This window comes from Suncus etruscus, chromosome 4, assembly GCF_024139225.1.
Source record: "Suncus etruscus isolate mSunEtr1 chromosome 4, mSunEtr1.pri.cur, whole genome shotgun sequence".
Classification (NCBI taxonomy): Eukaryota; Metazoa; Chordata; class Mammalia; order Eulipotyphla; family Soricidae; genus Suncus; species Suncus etruscus.
In genome coordinates this window covers 74,904,596-74,920,365 of record NC_064851.1, presented here as the reverse complement: position 1 = coordinate 74,920,365, position 15,770 = coordinate 74,904,596, and the positions used below count along the sequence as shown (strand labels likewise).

The 15,770-nt window shown below is 39.9% G+C and overlaps 1 protein-coding gene across 1 annotated transcript in view; it reads left to right on the top strand.

The window, feature by feature from the left end:
• Positions 1-15,770, top strand: part of PREP (prolyl endopeptidase) — a 129,416-nt gene that overhangs the window by 27,592 nt on the left and 86,054 nt on the right. The window contains exon 6 of the mRNA XM_049771175.1: positions 7,122-7,243. Within this exon, the coding sequence (XP_049627132.1) occupies positions 7,122-7,243 (122 nt within the window). The remainder of the gene's footprint in view (positions 1-7,121; positions 7,244-15,770) is intronic.

Sequence of the window (15,770 nt, the reverse complement as noted above, 5' to 3'; positions counted from 1 at the left end):
TTGTATCACCCTGATGACTAGTGATGTAAAACATTTTTTTCATGTGCCTTTTGGCCATCTGTGTTTCTTCTTTGAGGAAGTGTTTGTACACTTCTCCCCACTTTTGTTTTTTGTTTATTTGTTTTTGGGCCACACCTAGCAGTTCTCAGGGGTTACTCCTGGCTCTGTGCTCAGAAATCGCTCCTGGCAGGCACGGAGGACCATATGGGATGCCGGGATTCAAACCACCACCATCTGTTCAAGTCAGCTGCGTGCAAGGCAAACACCCTGCCGCTGTGCTATCTTTTCAGCTCCTTCTCCCATATTTTTTGGGGGGCCACACCCAGTGACGCTCAGGGGTTACTCCTTGCTATGCACTCAGAAATTGCTCCTGGCTTGGGGGACCACATGGGACGTCTGAGGATCAAACCATGGTCCATCCTAGGTTAGTCACACACAAGGCATACGCCTTACTGCTGTACCACTGCACTTTTGATGGGGCTAGACTTTTGTTCTTGTTCAGTTCTGCCAGTACAAGATACATCTTAGATAGTAGCATTTATCAGATGGGTATTGGGTGAATTGTTTCTCCCATCCATGGCTGGCCTTTATATCCTAGTCACTCTTTCCTTTGAGGTACAGAAACTTCTCTATGACAATGAGGCTAAAGGCATCTTCCAGGAAGAAACAACACTTTCTAAACAAGTGGAAACAGAGATAAATAAATGGGACTACATTAAACTGAGAAAATTTATTTTTCTTTGACAGTAATCACATCTTTTATTCTGATTAGAAGTTTTAGATAACTTCTTGGCTGCATTTATCTTGACCTTGTTTTTGGTAACTTCCCACATTTGTGATTGCCAAATTAGTGATTGCCAAAAGGAAAACAAATTGTGGTAGAGGTGCCAGTAACACTATGGGGTAGAAAATATTAAACCAGTTAAAGTGGGCAGAGGAGTGGATCAAACTCCACTGAAATTCATTTGGAACAGTAAACATCAACAAATAGCTAAAGCAACCCTTGTGAAAAAAGAAGATGGGAGGCTATCATACCTTATTTTACTTAAAACAAAGATCATCCCTGGTTTCTTTGTATCTGTCTACAACTTGGTTTCACCCAAAACAAAGATCATCACTGGTTGCTTTGTATTTATTTTTTTACAACTTTGTTTTACCCCGAGATTTGTCCTTACTGCCCCAGCTGGCATGATCTCTGTACTCAATAAAAACAGTAATTCTGGCAGGCAGCTTGTTCTCCATATAAGGTAGGAGATTGCCAGATTACACGTATTTTACCCTGACAGTTTAAAATTTGATTATTTTCCTAATGGGGAGAATTCATTTTTGTGTGTATTATTACTAATTTCTCTAAGAACTATCCCTGTGAGGGAGGCAGGTTTGTTCCATACACTGTAAAAGGCTGAGGTGGAGGGTGGGTGAGAATCCTATAGACCTGCCTTCTGTTTGGGCCATTTCAATATTTGATTTGCTTTGTAAGCCAATATCATCAGTTAAAACAGCCTGACATTTTACTGGCCTAGTGCCAGTAGGGAGTAGCAGAACACCAACTTCAAGGCTTTTGGCTTGACTTCATATGATCATGAGAAAAGTCTTTCTGATACTTGGCTTTACTGGTCTTTCAGAACTATTTGAAAGCTCTTCAGAAACTTTTAAAGCAAGGCTAGAATAATCAGCCCATACCCCAGTAAATTTTAATGCAAAGTTAGAGAATTCAGCCCAAATATTTTGATTCTCATGTTATATACAAAATGAAAAATCAAGGAAAGCCACCACTAAAGGAATTAGAATGAGGAGAAGCCAGGTCCTTTAACCAAAGCCCAAGCAAATGACATCACATTGAACCAGAGTCTAAGCTTAAAATCTTAGAATAGGATACATCATTTCCCCCAACTTTAAACTATACTTTAAAGCAGTAGTTATTAAAACAATATGATATTGGAATATAATAGACCATAGATCAATGGAATAGACTTGAGTATTCTGAGAATAACCCCCAAACATACAATCAGTTAATCTTGGATAAGGAGGCAAGAAATATGAAATGGAACAAGAAAAGACTATTCAACAAATGATGTAGGGATAACTGGTCAACTACATGCAAAAGATGAACTCAGACTTCTCTTTAACACCATGCACAAAGGTCAAATCAAAATGTGTTAAATATCTTGATATCAGTCCTGAAACCATAAGATACATAGAGAAAACATAGGAAAAACAGTTTATGACATTTTCAAAGATGAAACACTACTGTGTAAGTAAGTGGAAACAAAGATAAACAAATGGAACTACATTAAATTGAGAAGCTTCTCTTCAAAGAAAACAGTGTCTAGGATACAAAGGCTTGCCATTGAATGGAGAAACTATTAAGTGATTAATATCTTAAGATATACAAGGTACTGATAGAACTTAGCAAGAAAAATACATCTAACCCCATCAAAATAATGAGAAGAAATGAACAGACATTTCCTCTAAAAAGAAATACAGATGGCCAAAAGGCACATGAGAAAATGCTCCACATCACTAATCATCCGGGAGATGAAAATCAAAACAAGGAGGTATCATCTCATACCACAGAGACTGGCACACATCACAAAGAACAAGAACAACTACTGCTGGCATGGATGTGGGGTGAAAGGGACACTCATTCACTGCTGTTGGGAATGCTGTCTAGTCCAGCCCCAGAAAACAATATGGATATTTCTTCATGGATTTTTAGCTTCCATATGTTGCAGCAATATCATTTTTAGGGATAAACCCTAGGAACACAAAAACACAATATAAAGATCTCTGTGATCTCCTATGTTTATCACAGCACTATTTACAATAACCTGAATATGAAAACAATCCAAACAAAACCTGAATATGAAAACAATTGATATTCATCAATAGAGGAATATCTGAAGAAACTGTGATATATCTCACAATGAAATATTAATGTAGCTGTAAGAAAAAATGAAGTCATGAAGTTTGCTTAAATATGTGTGGACATTTAGATTATTTTGCTGAGCGAAATGAGTCAGGAAAAGAAATAGACATAGAATAATCTCACTCATTTGTAGAATTGCTGTGGGATATTAATGAACATGAAGACAAATTACAAGTCAATTTTGATAGGAAGTCAAAAAAGAAAAGAGGGGGCCGGCGAGGTGGTGCTAGAGGTAAGGTGTCTGCCTTGCAAGCACTAGCCAAGGAAGGACCACGATTTGATCCCCCGTTGTCCCATATGGTCCCCCCAAGCCAGGGGCAATTTCTGAGCACTTAGCCAGGCGTAACCCCTGAGCATCAAACGGGTGTGGCCCGAAAAACCAAAAAAAGAAAAAAAGAAAAGAGAAAAAGTGTGGAAGAAAATGTAAGGTACCTAATGAACAAAGACAAAATAATCTCTTAATTTTAGAAATAGTAGGTTAAGAAAGAGGGAAAGGGAAGAGCTAATAGCAGAGAACTTCTCCCATTTTCTTTTAATTTTAGCCTGTATTTCTTTGCTGTACAAAACCTTTTTAGTCTGATGTCCCATTTGTTCAGATTTGATTCTTTAGCCTTTACTACTGGCATCATATAATTAAAGACTCCTTTGAAGTCTAAGCCTTGGACTGTTCTGGCTATGTTTTTTTAAGTGTACTTTATAGATTCAGTCTCATCTCAAGGTCTTTAATCCACTTTGAGTTGATTTTTTTGTGTGTAAGGTATGAGACATGGACTCAGTTTTAATTTCTTACATGTGGTTATCCAATTGTCCCAGCGACATTCATGGAAGAGTCTTTATTCAATTTCATGTTCTCTTGGCCCTACTGCTGTGCTCTTACTCTGGCCCCCAAATAAAAATGTGTTTAAAGGGTGTGTGTATGGCAGGCTTTTTTGTTTGTTTGTTTGATTTTGCATAGGCACATCAAACGTTGAGGAAATTAGAAAGGAAATACTCTTGGCCTTAAAAAACAGGGTGTCTCTACCCCTGAAGCAACCTGTCATAAGACTGACTACAGGCTCTGGACATACTAATTGTCCAAACCCAAGGTTTTCATGGTCCCATGAAAAGTTCTACTCAATCATGTTTGTTGCAGTCAGGTTTCTGTAAATAAAGAACTTGATTTTTGTACAGATCATATGTTGAAGCCTGGGTGTCATGGAGCTTCTTCTGATTTCATCTCACCATTAGGTGATAAGGCAGGAAAACATGCCCTTAAAGCAAGTTGTTGCTGTTTCCTGGTGGTCAGGATGTCATAAGAACCTGCCCTGGAGCAAGTCGGTGACAAGGTAGCATTAAGGCTTCTCCTGGTGGAAGTTTGATTACTAGTCTGGTGCAGAAAGCTGTGCTAGTCCCTAGGTTGAGATCCAAGGTTCAGGGTTGGATAGTCAATGTTCATTCAACTGAGGCCTAAATCGAGTCACTATGACAAATGTTCAGGGACACATACTTCTTTATTTATTCATCTACTGGGGATACTTGGATTGTTCTCAGATCTTGGTTATTATAAATAGCACTGCAGTGAACATGGGTATGCATATATCTTCTCAAATTGGTGTTTTGTATTCTTGTGATAGATACGTAGGAGTGGGATTTCTGAATCACAAAGTAGTTCTGTTTTTAACTTTTTAAAGAGGTTCCATACTGTTTTCAGAGACTAAACCAAGAGTACATTTCTATCAACAGTGAATAAGGACTTTTTTTTCTCTAATTCTCATTATTTTGCCCTTTACAATACAGGCCATTTTAACTGATCTCAGGATTATTTCATGGCTCTAATTTCCATTTCCCTGATAAACAGTGATGAAAGTCATCTTTCGTATTCCTGTTGGGCTGTCTCTGTATGTCATTGTTGAAATGTATTCTCCCTAGTTTCTGATTGCTGTTTCTTTATTACTAATTTGTGTATTTATACATAACTTGTATTTTAATTTTATCATATGTATAGTACATGGATATTTCTCTTACTCGCTGGATTTTTTTTTTAATTTCAGCTATAGTTTCTTTCCTAGAAGCTTGATGTTCCTAGAAGTTTGATGTAATTCTATTTATTATTTATTTTTGTTTGCCTTAACTGTGGTGCTGAATGCATCCTCTTGCCAATATCATAGAACATTTTACATCTGAGTCTTAACCTCTTTTGGGTTAATTTCTATCTAATGTTCCAAACACTATTTCTTAGAGATTTTTTTTTCCCATTTTACGCTCTTGGCTCTAGATCCTCTTTGTTAAAAAAGCTATTTGACTGGCTTTGGAAATTGCAGGCTGGACTTTTGATTGAGATGAGGGAGTCAAGTCCAACCTTTAAATGCCAAGTTCAAGCAGACCTAAGGAGCATCCTGTGATAGAAGGTTGTGATTGTTTTTGCAAGTCATGCAGTGCTATTTTTGATACTGTAATCAAATAGGTAAAATTGTAGGAATTTAGGGGCTCTTGTGCCCCAGATTTGGGTAGAACCATGAAATGACTAGGATTGGAGCTCACAGATTCCCAGGGGGCACCTATGTTTTCTCTGTGGCAACCAGAGGCCAGTTCTTGGCAGTTCCTGGACCAATCTGGGACTCAGACAAGACTAGGGGTGTTTTGGGATCAGTTGATATGTTCATGTGAACCAGAGCAACCTAACTGGTGATTAGGGGCATGCCATTACAGGTGCCCAGTGAGTATTCAGTACCAATTAAAACACTTAACACTTCTGGGTGAGCCAGGTATGAGATTCCAAGTGACCAACGGCACCTGTACAACAAGTTCCAGTGAGTTAAGACAGGATTTTGAGCCCAGAATGCTATGGGCTCCTGGGGACCATTTTGAGCAGACCTGGAGATACACAGTCATGAGTGTCCAGTGACAGCAAGCCAGTTTGAACAAATTGCCATGTGTGAACAAGTTAAGTCGCATTTAGGCTGTCCACTGGTACCTGAACACCAAGTTTGAAAGGCCAAGAGTAGCAACCAAGGGGTTAAGGTTGCTGGTGTTTAGCAGCCCTGGTTGCCCTTTTGTGGCCAGACAGGCCTGCGTCTGCCTGAAATACCTGTATTGGTGGTGGGCATAAAAGGTAGCTGGATTCTTGGTCACAGAGTGTGCCTTCAAGGACTGACCAGAGTGTATGACACAAATTTTCCCCCTTGCTAACTGTCCTTTATGGAGAGAAGAGGTCCAGACATACATAGAGTGCTACTTGCTTACTGGCAGTCAGCTATGGAACAGAAAGATCTGAATCTATCTCTCTCTCTCTCTCTCTCTCTCTCTCTCTCTCTCTCTCTCTCTCACCTCTCTCTCACCTCTCTCTCTCCTCTCTCCTCTCTTTCTCCTCTCTCTCTCCTCTATCCTCTCTCTCCTCTCTCTCTTCTCTCTCTCCTCTCTCACTCCATAAGCAAGTAACTCAGATACCAGCTTTTAGCTTGGGGTGGCTATAGCTCACTTGAGCTGTAGCTGGAGATATAGCTTAGCCTGGGCTGTTGGAGCTCAAAATTCACACTTCCTCATGTTCTACTCTTATAAAAGTAACTGCATTGTTTGGAGCTCAACTTAGCAATTTGCTTGAATTTCTCTGTTTCTAAGAAGCAGATAATAACCTCTTGCCAGCAATCTTAGATGTTATGATGTAGGGGACTACTTGTTAGCCCTCTAATATGACAGTGTGAGTTCATATAGCTCCCAGCAGTAAGGATATGAAGGGTCACCAGGATGGTGCCTGCCAATTTGTTACTCTGTGCTTGGTTTAGTTTCTTGCTTCCCATTCTAGCTTTATGATACAACTATAGAATTGGTGTGCTAAGTGGTCAGTCTTAGCAGAGAAAATTTTGTACCATAGAAGTTCTCCCAATTACTTGCTTTCTTGGTCTACATTGGGATCTTCATCTGCAAAATTCCACTCTGCCCCTTGTTCATCAGAACTTTTGGTACCTTTCTGTGATTAATCTAAGGTTTTGCAGAATAAAGACATAGGTTTTCCATATTTGGCCATCTTGTTCCCACCACCATTTTGTTGCATTTTTGGAGTCCTTGTATGTTTTGAATAACAATATTTGATCAGATAATGACTTTTGAAAACATATTCTGTGGGCTGGCTTTTTTATTCTCTATCAATTTGACATGACTGGAACATGTTTTCTTAAAATCACCAGCTGCATTTCTGCATTCTTCATACCCACAGGCACAGAGACATCTACCAATCTCCACCAAAAACTCTGCTACCATGTCTTGGGGACTGATCAGTCAGAAGATGTTTTGTGTGCCGAATTTCCTGATGAGCCTAAATGGATGGGTGGAGCTGAGGTATGGCATTTTACTCATGAAATAGTCTTTCACAGACTGTCCATATATATTCCTTTTCTATGTGCAGGGTCTTTGGATTGAATTTTCTTTGCTACAGATATAGTATTTGAATGGTCTCTTTTTTATTGTTTTGGGCATCACATCTGATACTAAACATAGAATAATGAGTATCGAAAAATGAAGTAAAATATGAACCATTTGGGCCGGGAAGGTGGCGCTGGAGATAAGGTGTCTGCCTTGTAAGCGCTACCAAGGAACGGACCACGGTTTGATCCCCCGGTGTCCCATATGGTCCCCCCAAGCCAGGGGCGATTTCTGAGCACATAGCCAGGAGTAACCCCTGAGCGTCAAACGGGTGTGGCCCAAAAACCAAAAAAAAAAAAAAAAATATGAACCTTTTGAAACTATTTCTGAGAGTTGAGGAACCTATCCTTTCAAAAGTGTTCCTGTAGTATATACAAATGAGAACGTGAGGAGAGGCATACACGCATTTTTCTTTTTTTTCTTTTTTACAGAAGTACTTGTGTGCATATTGTTTGCTTGGTTGTTTTCGTTTTTCCCCTCACTAAAATGTGTGTCCTTTAAATAATTCTCCATCTTCTAGATCAGACTTTTCTTGGGGGACTTTGCCAAAAACAATATCTATTAAAGTGATATATATTTGAGATTACTGACCCATATACTTCATTCTGTATTTTGAGAACCATCCATGAGAAAACTTTGAGGTTCTTAAAATAGAATTTGACAGTTGTTCATTTTTAAGATAGAAGAATTTTTAAAGAAGGGTAAATAGTGTTTTAATAAAAACAGACTTATAACATTTTTTTGTTTTTTGTTTTTGTTTGTTTTGTTTTGGGGTCACACCCAGCAGCACTAAGGGGTGACTCCTGGCTCTATGCTCAGAAATTACTCCTGTTACGCTTGGGGGACCATATGGGATGCTGGGATTTGAACCACCGACCTTCTGTATGCAAGGCAAATGCCTTACTTCATGCTATCTCTTCGGCCCCAACTTAAAACATTTTTAATGGAAATGTAGATTCTGTGAGAAACTTTTCAGCTTTAAATTTATCTGAAAGAAGAAATATTCCCTGAGAGACAGCAAGACAGAATAGGAATCCTTTATATGTTTATTTGTGTTTTGAGGCCTTTCTAGTGTACCCTGGGACTTTGTGGTGTGGGGATCAATTTTAGGACCCCTGAATACAAAACATCTTAAAACATCTTTGTTCATTAAAACATTTCCTGACCACCTGTTTGTCTTTTTATTTCTCTGGATAAGAGCTAAGCTAACTACTACCCTCAAGCAAAATCTAGCCTATCAGGTTTTGTAAGGAAATTTTTTGGTTCCTGGCATGTGCCTTGTGTTAGAGTGTATGCCTAATATGTGTGAGGAAGGCCCTTCTTTCATCCCAAAAATTAGAATTGGAAAATAATTTGATGATCACATAACCAAACCCATTTGTGTGAGAGAAACCAACTGATCAAGGGTTTATGTGAGTTGAATCTAGGACCTTACACATGCAAAGCTAACATTGCTGAGCTATATCCCAAGCCCTTTTGAATTAGGTCTGCAAGAGTGGAATAGAGGATTTGCCCTGGAAGGCCTCATATTCCCTAGAACTGAAAATATTTACTTTGACCAGTTATAGAGAGATGACTTTGATGTATTAAAGATGAATTTTTAATTTTTTATAGATTCTTTGATTACATCACTTTGACACAAAGTTGTTCATGATTTAGTTTCAGTTATACAATATCCAACACACTTCATCAGTGCACATTTCCCACCACCAGTGCCCCTAGTTTCCCTCCTTCCTTCCCCCTTCCCCTCCCCTAGTAAAGATGAATTTATAAGGCTTTTATTACAATAACTAACTATATCCCTATTCCTGGTCTTTCTCCCGTGTAACTCTTCCACCTTTATTTTTAATATACTTTATTTAAGCACCATGATTACAATCATGATTGTAGTTGGGTTTCAGTCATAAACAGAACACCTCCTTCAACAGTACAACATTCCTACCACCAAAGCCCCCTCACCCCCTTTCCATCCCCTGCCTGTATTCGAGACAGGCATTTTACTACAGTTACTTTATTTTTTTTAGTTTAGTAAGCTGTTTTTTTTCTTTATTAAAGGATAAGTGTTTTAAAAAATACAGTAGTAATGGCGTGAGAGTGGCAATCGCTGTTGTTTGCATAGGCCCAGCAAAATATGAGATAACAGGAAAAAAAGCCTTGGTCTAAAACTCTAAATACAAGGAGACCTCACCCCTGAAGTTTTCCAGCATGAGACCGACTCTGGGCTCCAGGCATACCAGGCTACCCCTGAGTCATTCTCCTTGGTCCCGGTGAAACTTAGCTGTTGTTGGTGTCAGGTTCCTATAGTTTAAAGATTCTGGTTTCTGTGCATTTCCTTCATGGAAGTTGGGTTGACGTGGAGGGTCCTCTAGTTTCACCTCACTATTAGATGCGGAGAGCCCTGCCCTGCAAGCAGGTTGTTACTGTTGCTAAGTCATCTGGATGTTAAGAGAAGTCTCTTTGGAGTTAGTCAATGCCAGAGCAGTGGTAGGGTCTTCCCTGGTGGCAGTTTGCTTCCTGGTAATGTAATTCCTCCACCTTATAAATTTTCCTTATGTGATTGCTCTTGCCATATATTTCTCACATATTTGTTTTTAATGGCTTTTCTGATTCTGATTAAGTAGTTATTTGACCAGGGTTTCTTCCTACCTACCATGTTAAAAAAAAATTGTTTATGTGTTTCTCTGGTATTCACGAAGAAAATAAAAGAATATATTTTAATAATAAAATTTTATATCTTTTGCATTGTTCATCAATTAAAAAAATCTTGCACTTCTAGAGCAGTTGTTAATTTCAAAACTATTCTTAGTTTTGAAGTAAAATATATAGCCAGAAAGATATATAGTGGAATTGTACAGTCCGAAATTTACAAGACAGAATTCGGATATTTAAAAATAATAATAATAATGTGGTAATAATACCCAAAGACAATAGAGATGAGATCCAGGAGGACTGTTTATGGTAAGAAGCTTGTAACAAAAGGGTGAGGGAGTGCAGTTAGGACAGAGAAGGGATTACTCTGACAATGATAGCTGGAAATGATCACTCTGGAAAGGAACTGAGTGCTGAAAGGAGATAATAATATAACAAGTTGCAGTTTACCTAAAAAGGGTGGAAAAGAGAGAAAAAATGTCATAGAGATGGAAGAGTGGCAACGGAGGTCAGAAGGGTCAGAGGGAAACTGGGGACATAGGTGGCAGAAGTGTGTCTGATGAAGGGTGTTTGAAGATTATATTACTGAAACTCAATCATGAACAATTTTGTAACTATCTCACAATGATTCAATTAAGTTTTATATAAAAATAATTTAAAAAGTCAATTAAAAAGAAAAGATTGCCTTGCACGTGGCCAATCCAGTTTCAATTCCTGCGACTCCCTGAGCTCAAAGCCAAGAGTAGTTCCATATTGAGTATGACTGGGTATGACAAAAACAAAACAAAAACAAACAATTTTTTTAAAAAAGACCTATTTTAATCGAAGTGTTATAGTGTAGAAATAAAAAATCAATATATTTTAACATATCTGCCTCAAAGAAACCAAGCTGCATGCAAGGCTCCAACCCCAAATTCCCATTTTAGAGCTAAATAATACTGTGTTGTATACATAGACTGTATAAATACTTTTATCATTACACTTGCTGATGGATACATGGCTGTTTCCATAGCATTATTGTGTATAGCTACAGGTTTCCAAATTTATTTGGCCTACCTCTCCCTTTTCAGAAAAACTTATTCTCAAAATCTATCTTTAAATAAACAGTAACACACAGTTGCACTCCAGACACTACTGCCTTCTTGAATTATTTCAGCATATTTCTTGGGGATGATATTGCAAACTTTAGAGAAGTCTACGATAGGGCTGGAGAGATTGCACAGTGGTAGGGTGTTTGCCTTGCAAGCAACTGATCCATGATGGACCATAATTCGAATCCCGGCATCCTATATGATCTGCTGAGCCTGCCAGGAGCAATTTCTGAGTGCAGAGCCAGGAGTAACCCCTGAGCTCAGCCACGTATGACCCAAAAACCAAAAAATAAAAGAAAAAGAAAAGTCTGTGATAATGCTGCTCTGAACAGTTTTTTGTTTTTTTTTTTTTTGTTTTTTTTTTTTTACTACATGGAGATATATCATGTATTCATTTCATAATGTATATTCTAGTCTGTAGGCAACTGAAAAGAAAAGCAAATTGAAGTAGGACAGGCCATTGCTCACTAGATATTCACCTTTAAGTAATGTCACCTTATGTAATACAATCTTTTTTTTTTTTCCATTTATATATGGGATCCACACCTGCTTATGCTCAGGGGATCAATCTTGGCTCTGTGTTCAGGGGTCACACCTGATAGGGATTTGGGAATTCATGTGTTGTGCTAGGGATTGAACCTTGTTCATCTGCATATAAGGCAAATTCCTTACTCACTGTACTATCGCTCCATCTTTTCTAGTACAATCTTCACCACAACCTCAAGAAGGCATTAATCATGCCATTGTATGGTTAAAATGTCCCTCAATAGTGATTAACTTCCAAGTTTACAGCAGGCATAGGGGACTTCCTCCTGGGCTTGTGAGGCCTGGAACCTAATTTTAATCTCCATGTGCTCTGCCTCCCTGGAAAATGGTCCCAGAAACAATGCAGTTACTTTTACAAGAGTAGTACATGAGGAAGTGCAAAATGTACTGCATAGAAGTAGCAAATGGCATTGTGAAAAAGCCGGGAACACATATTAAATTTTTATTGATTCAGAAAACCCATGGACCTAGTAAACCAAAGTGATGGGAATTTCTCTTATCTGTATTCCTGATTCTTGGACAAGGTTTGTTGAACTGAAATCACCCCATTCATTGCAAAGTGTGTGGACAGAACTCAATCACTACATGAACAGAGAACCTTCCTTCCTCAGCCTGCTGTGTTTCAATTCTAACTCAAGAGAACCTTCTCAGTCTTTGCCACTTTGCTTTTTTTGTTTGTTTGTTTGTTTGTTTGTTTTGTTTTGGACTCACACCCAGCTGTGCTCAGGGCTTATTCCTGGTTCTGTACTCATTGGATCACACCTGTGTGGGCTCACTGGACCATATGGGGTGCAGTGATCAAATTCAGGTCAGATGCATGCAAGGCAAGTGCCCTACTTAGCTGTACCATCTCTCTGGCTCCCCCACTCTGTATCTTTCATGTGAACATGCTCTGAATTTCTGAATTCCTCAGAAATTTTGGGGAACCCCCTGAATTAATTGCTTTTTCCCAGGTAAGGAAAACCTAGATCTGAACTTTCCAAACTTATTTCATCTGCCACTGTCTTTTCATTCTCTTCCACCTAAGGAACTGCCTCCTGGATCATCGTATCTATCTTCCAGAGGTATTGGGCACTTTGGCAATCACTGATCTAGATCATATAAAGATCTCATGTGGGGACATCCTGTTTCTATCAAGGAAGTATGAAACCCAGGGGAGACTGGGAAGCAAGTCTGCTTTTTTCAGTGGCTCACCAGGACCTCCCACATCTTGGTAACATGAACACTCTGGGCTGACCCTGGAGGTCAAGCAGGCCGCTTCCTGCCAACTTACTTAGTTGAGCCTCTCCTGGGGAAAGGCAGGTCCCTTTAGGACCACACACTTAGTGTGTGTGCTGCCATTGGTTTTACTTTGAACTTAGTACAGTTGTTCTTTGAACAACCCAGGGGTCTGGGGACCTGAACCCAAAACCTAACTACAGTGACCCTTTGTTTTCTGTGGAAATTGATTCCTGGGACCCTGCATATATACCAAAATGATGGTGTTCAAGTCTCTTCTAGTTGATTCAAAGGAGCCATCTGATACCAACTGGGTAGTTGAGCTTCTAAATGTGGAACCTATAGGTTGAGGAAACCTGAGTGTCAGTGTCCTCATACAGCGTAAGCCTGTGTTCTTCACACACCTTGGGCCTTTTGGGAATTGAGTTTAAGGGTATATGAATGGGGAGCTGCTGTTAGAGTGGTGGAGGGTTTTTCCTTCTAGTCCTCTGTGATCTACTCACCATGAATTCACTTCTCACTGTGGCATGTTTTTATGTGATAGCATTTTAGAACCTGCAGCAGGCTTCTTGGGTCAGAAAGTAGTTCTAGGGCCAGGTTTACAGCAGTTAGAATCCCCACATGCATTTACTTTCTGGCTCCTACCTGACCTCAGTTGTACCACTGGTTTGGCCTAGGAGGTCCCAGCACCACCAAAGGGGCCTGGCTATCCCCTGCATTGCATCCTCTGGTCCTTGCACTGAGAATTGCCAATGAGGCTCTCCTCTCCTCTCCTGTCCTCGGCCCAACCCTGCCTCCTGTTCACTACAGCCACCTTCTTTTTTTTTTTTTTTTTTTGAGCCACCTTCTTTTGATTGGAAGTGGTGGTGCATGGGATATTTGTGTATACTTGAAGCTGTGCATCCATGTCCACTGGCTGCTTTCAACTTGACTTGTGACATTTGAGTACCACCTCCCTTCTGCCATCTTTGGTAATGAGATTCCCTCAATTCCCAGAACCTCTGTACTCTGACTCCCATTTATGAGTTACAGATTCCTTAACTGATCTTCCTTAGATGCCCCAAAGCAAGGAGCAGCTGTCCCTGGAGTTGGGAGCTTCTCTAGGCCAACCTTAGTTCTGCTGAATGGGAACTTTCCAGCTGACTCAAGGCCAATCCCTCCTGTGTCTTTTGGCATGTGGGTGTCTTCCTCCTGGATAGATGGAGCTGTGCCCAAACTGCCCTATTTTTCATGCCAGCCCAGACCTGGGCCAATCTTATCCAGGTCTCTAAACATAAGACAGGGTTTAGCATGAACCAGGTACCCAATTTGGGTTAGAGGGAAAATGCTGTCAACTGGATTTTAAATCAGACTGGGGTTTCCCTGGGAGAAGGAATTGTCCACTGACAGGTGCTTTTTGGAACCCAAAGAAAAAAATTATTTTAAAGTGATCTGAAAAGCAAACATAAGAGCCTGCATTTTAGGACACGTTCCCAGCAGAGGGTGCTCTAGAATGATGATTGTGTAAATAAATCAGGTCCTTTTAGAGTTGAGAAAATGCCCAGCTAGTGAGAGATGGTCTTGCAGATCCCAGTTTTGGAAACCTCATTTTGTTTCACTTGATTTTCATGTTTTTTTCCACCACAGGTAATCCTTATCTTAATATTTACACACTGTCTCCATTACCCTTTTTTATATGTTCCTTGTAATCCCTAGCAATTGAAACCTATACTTATACATTCATGTATTACTATTTTTGTTTGTTTGGGAGGTGACATCTTTTGGTGCTCTGGAGCTATTTAGTACTTAGCGGTTGCTCCTGGAGGTGCTTAGGAACCAGGCAACATTGGGAGCAGTCGCAGGCATCCTGCTGGAAAGCCTGTGTGCTCGTCTTTGAAGCTCTCTCCCTGACCCTGCACCTCACATGTACTAAACATAGAAAGTCATTAATTTTTAGTCAGTAACTCAGTGGAGGCATTCAGTGAGTGTGTATTTGCTCTACCCCAGTGGTTCTCAAATAGTGGGGCACGCCCGCTAGGGGGGCTCGAGGCTCCGTAAAGGGAGGGCGCATTTGACCTCAGCAAACACTGTCATAATAAGCTAAGCCCGAATTTATGTCTCTGTGTGTCTCTGGAGCTGAGAGTTGCTGTGTTCTGTTTCAAACCCCGCTTCGAAAAACTATGCATTGCAAAACATGCTCATTGTAGCCACTAATCCAGACATCACCTCTGATTAAAAAATCAGCTCAAATCATTTTATATATATTTTTGTTTTGCAGGTTAAAGTTATTTTAATAAAGATACTATTTACAGTCGCGCAGTGGGGGACACAAAAATGTTTCCTTATTCCTAGGGGGGCATGACAGAAAATAATTGAGAAGCTCTGTTCTACCCTCCCTTTTAGGCGCACATACCCTCCTTTCCTGATACACAGAATAGGCTCTTCTTGCAGAACATACATGTTAGGAACACACATGTTAGATCACGTTGGATGGGAAGTTTTCAGTAACTTTTTTCTGGTCAGCATGGTCGATGCTTTTATTCTTAAGCTAACCTTGGATCCAATTGCATCCATCTCTGTGGTTGTACCCAGTGGGTATTGTTTGGGCCGGTCTTGACTTGAGGAGTCCATTTAGTCACAGTAACCTCATTTATATATCATTATTTTGGAAGACCACATTGACTATATCAAGCAGGGCTAGGGAGGAGGGAAATGCAGTGCCAAGGCCTCGTACATGCAGAACTTGTGCTTTGCCAATTTTGAGCCCTACCTCTTGCTCTTTGTGTAAAGGCTCTTTCTTTTTGGCTTGGTTTGGGGTAATACCTGGTGAGGCTCAGGACTTACTCCTGGCTCTGTGCTCAGTGACTACTACTGGCAGTGCTCTGGGGATTGTGTATGATGCCTGGGATCAAATCATGGTTGGCCACATGCAAGGCAAGTATCCTACCTCCTGTACTATC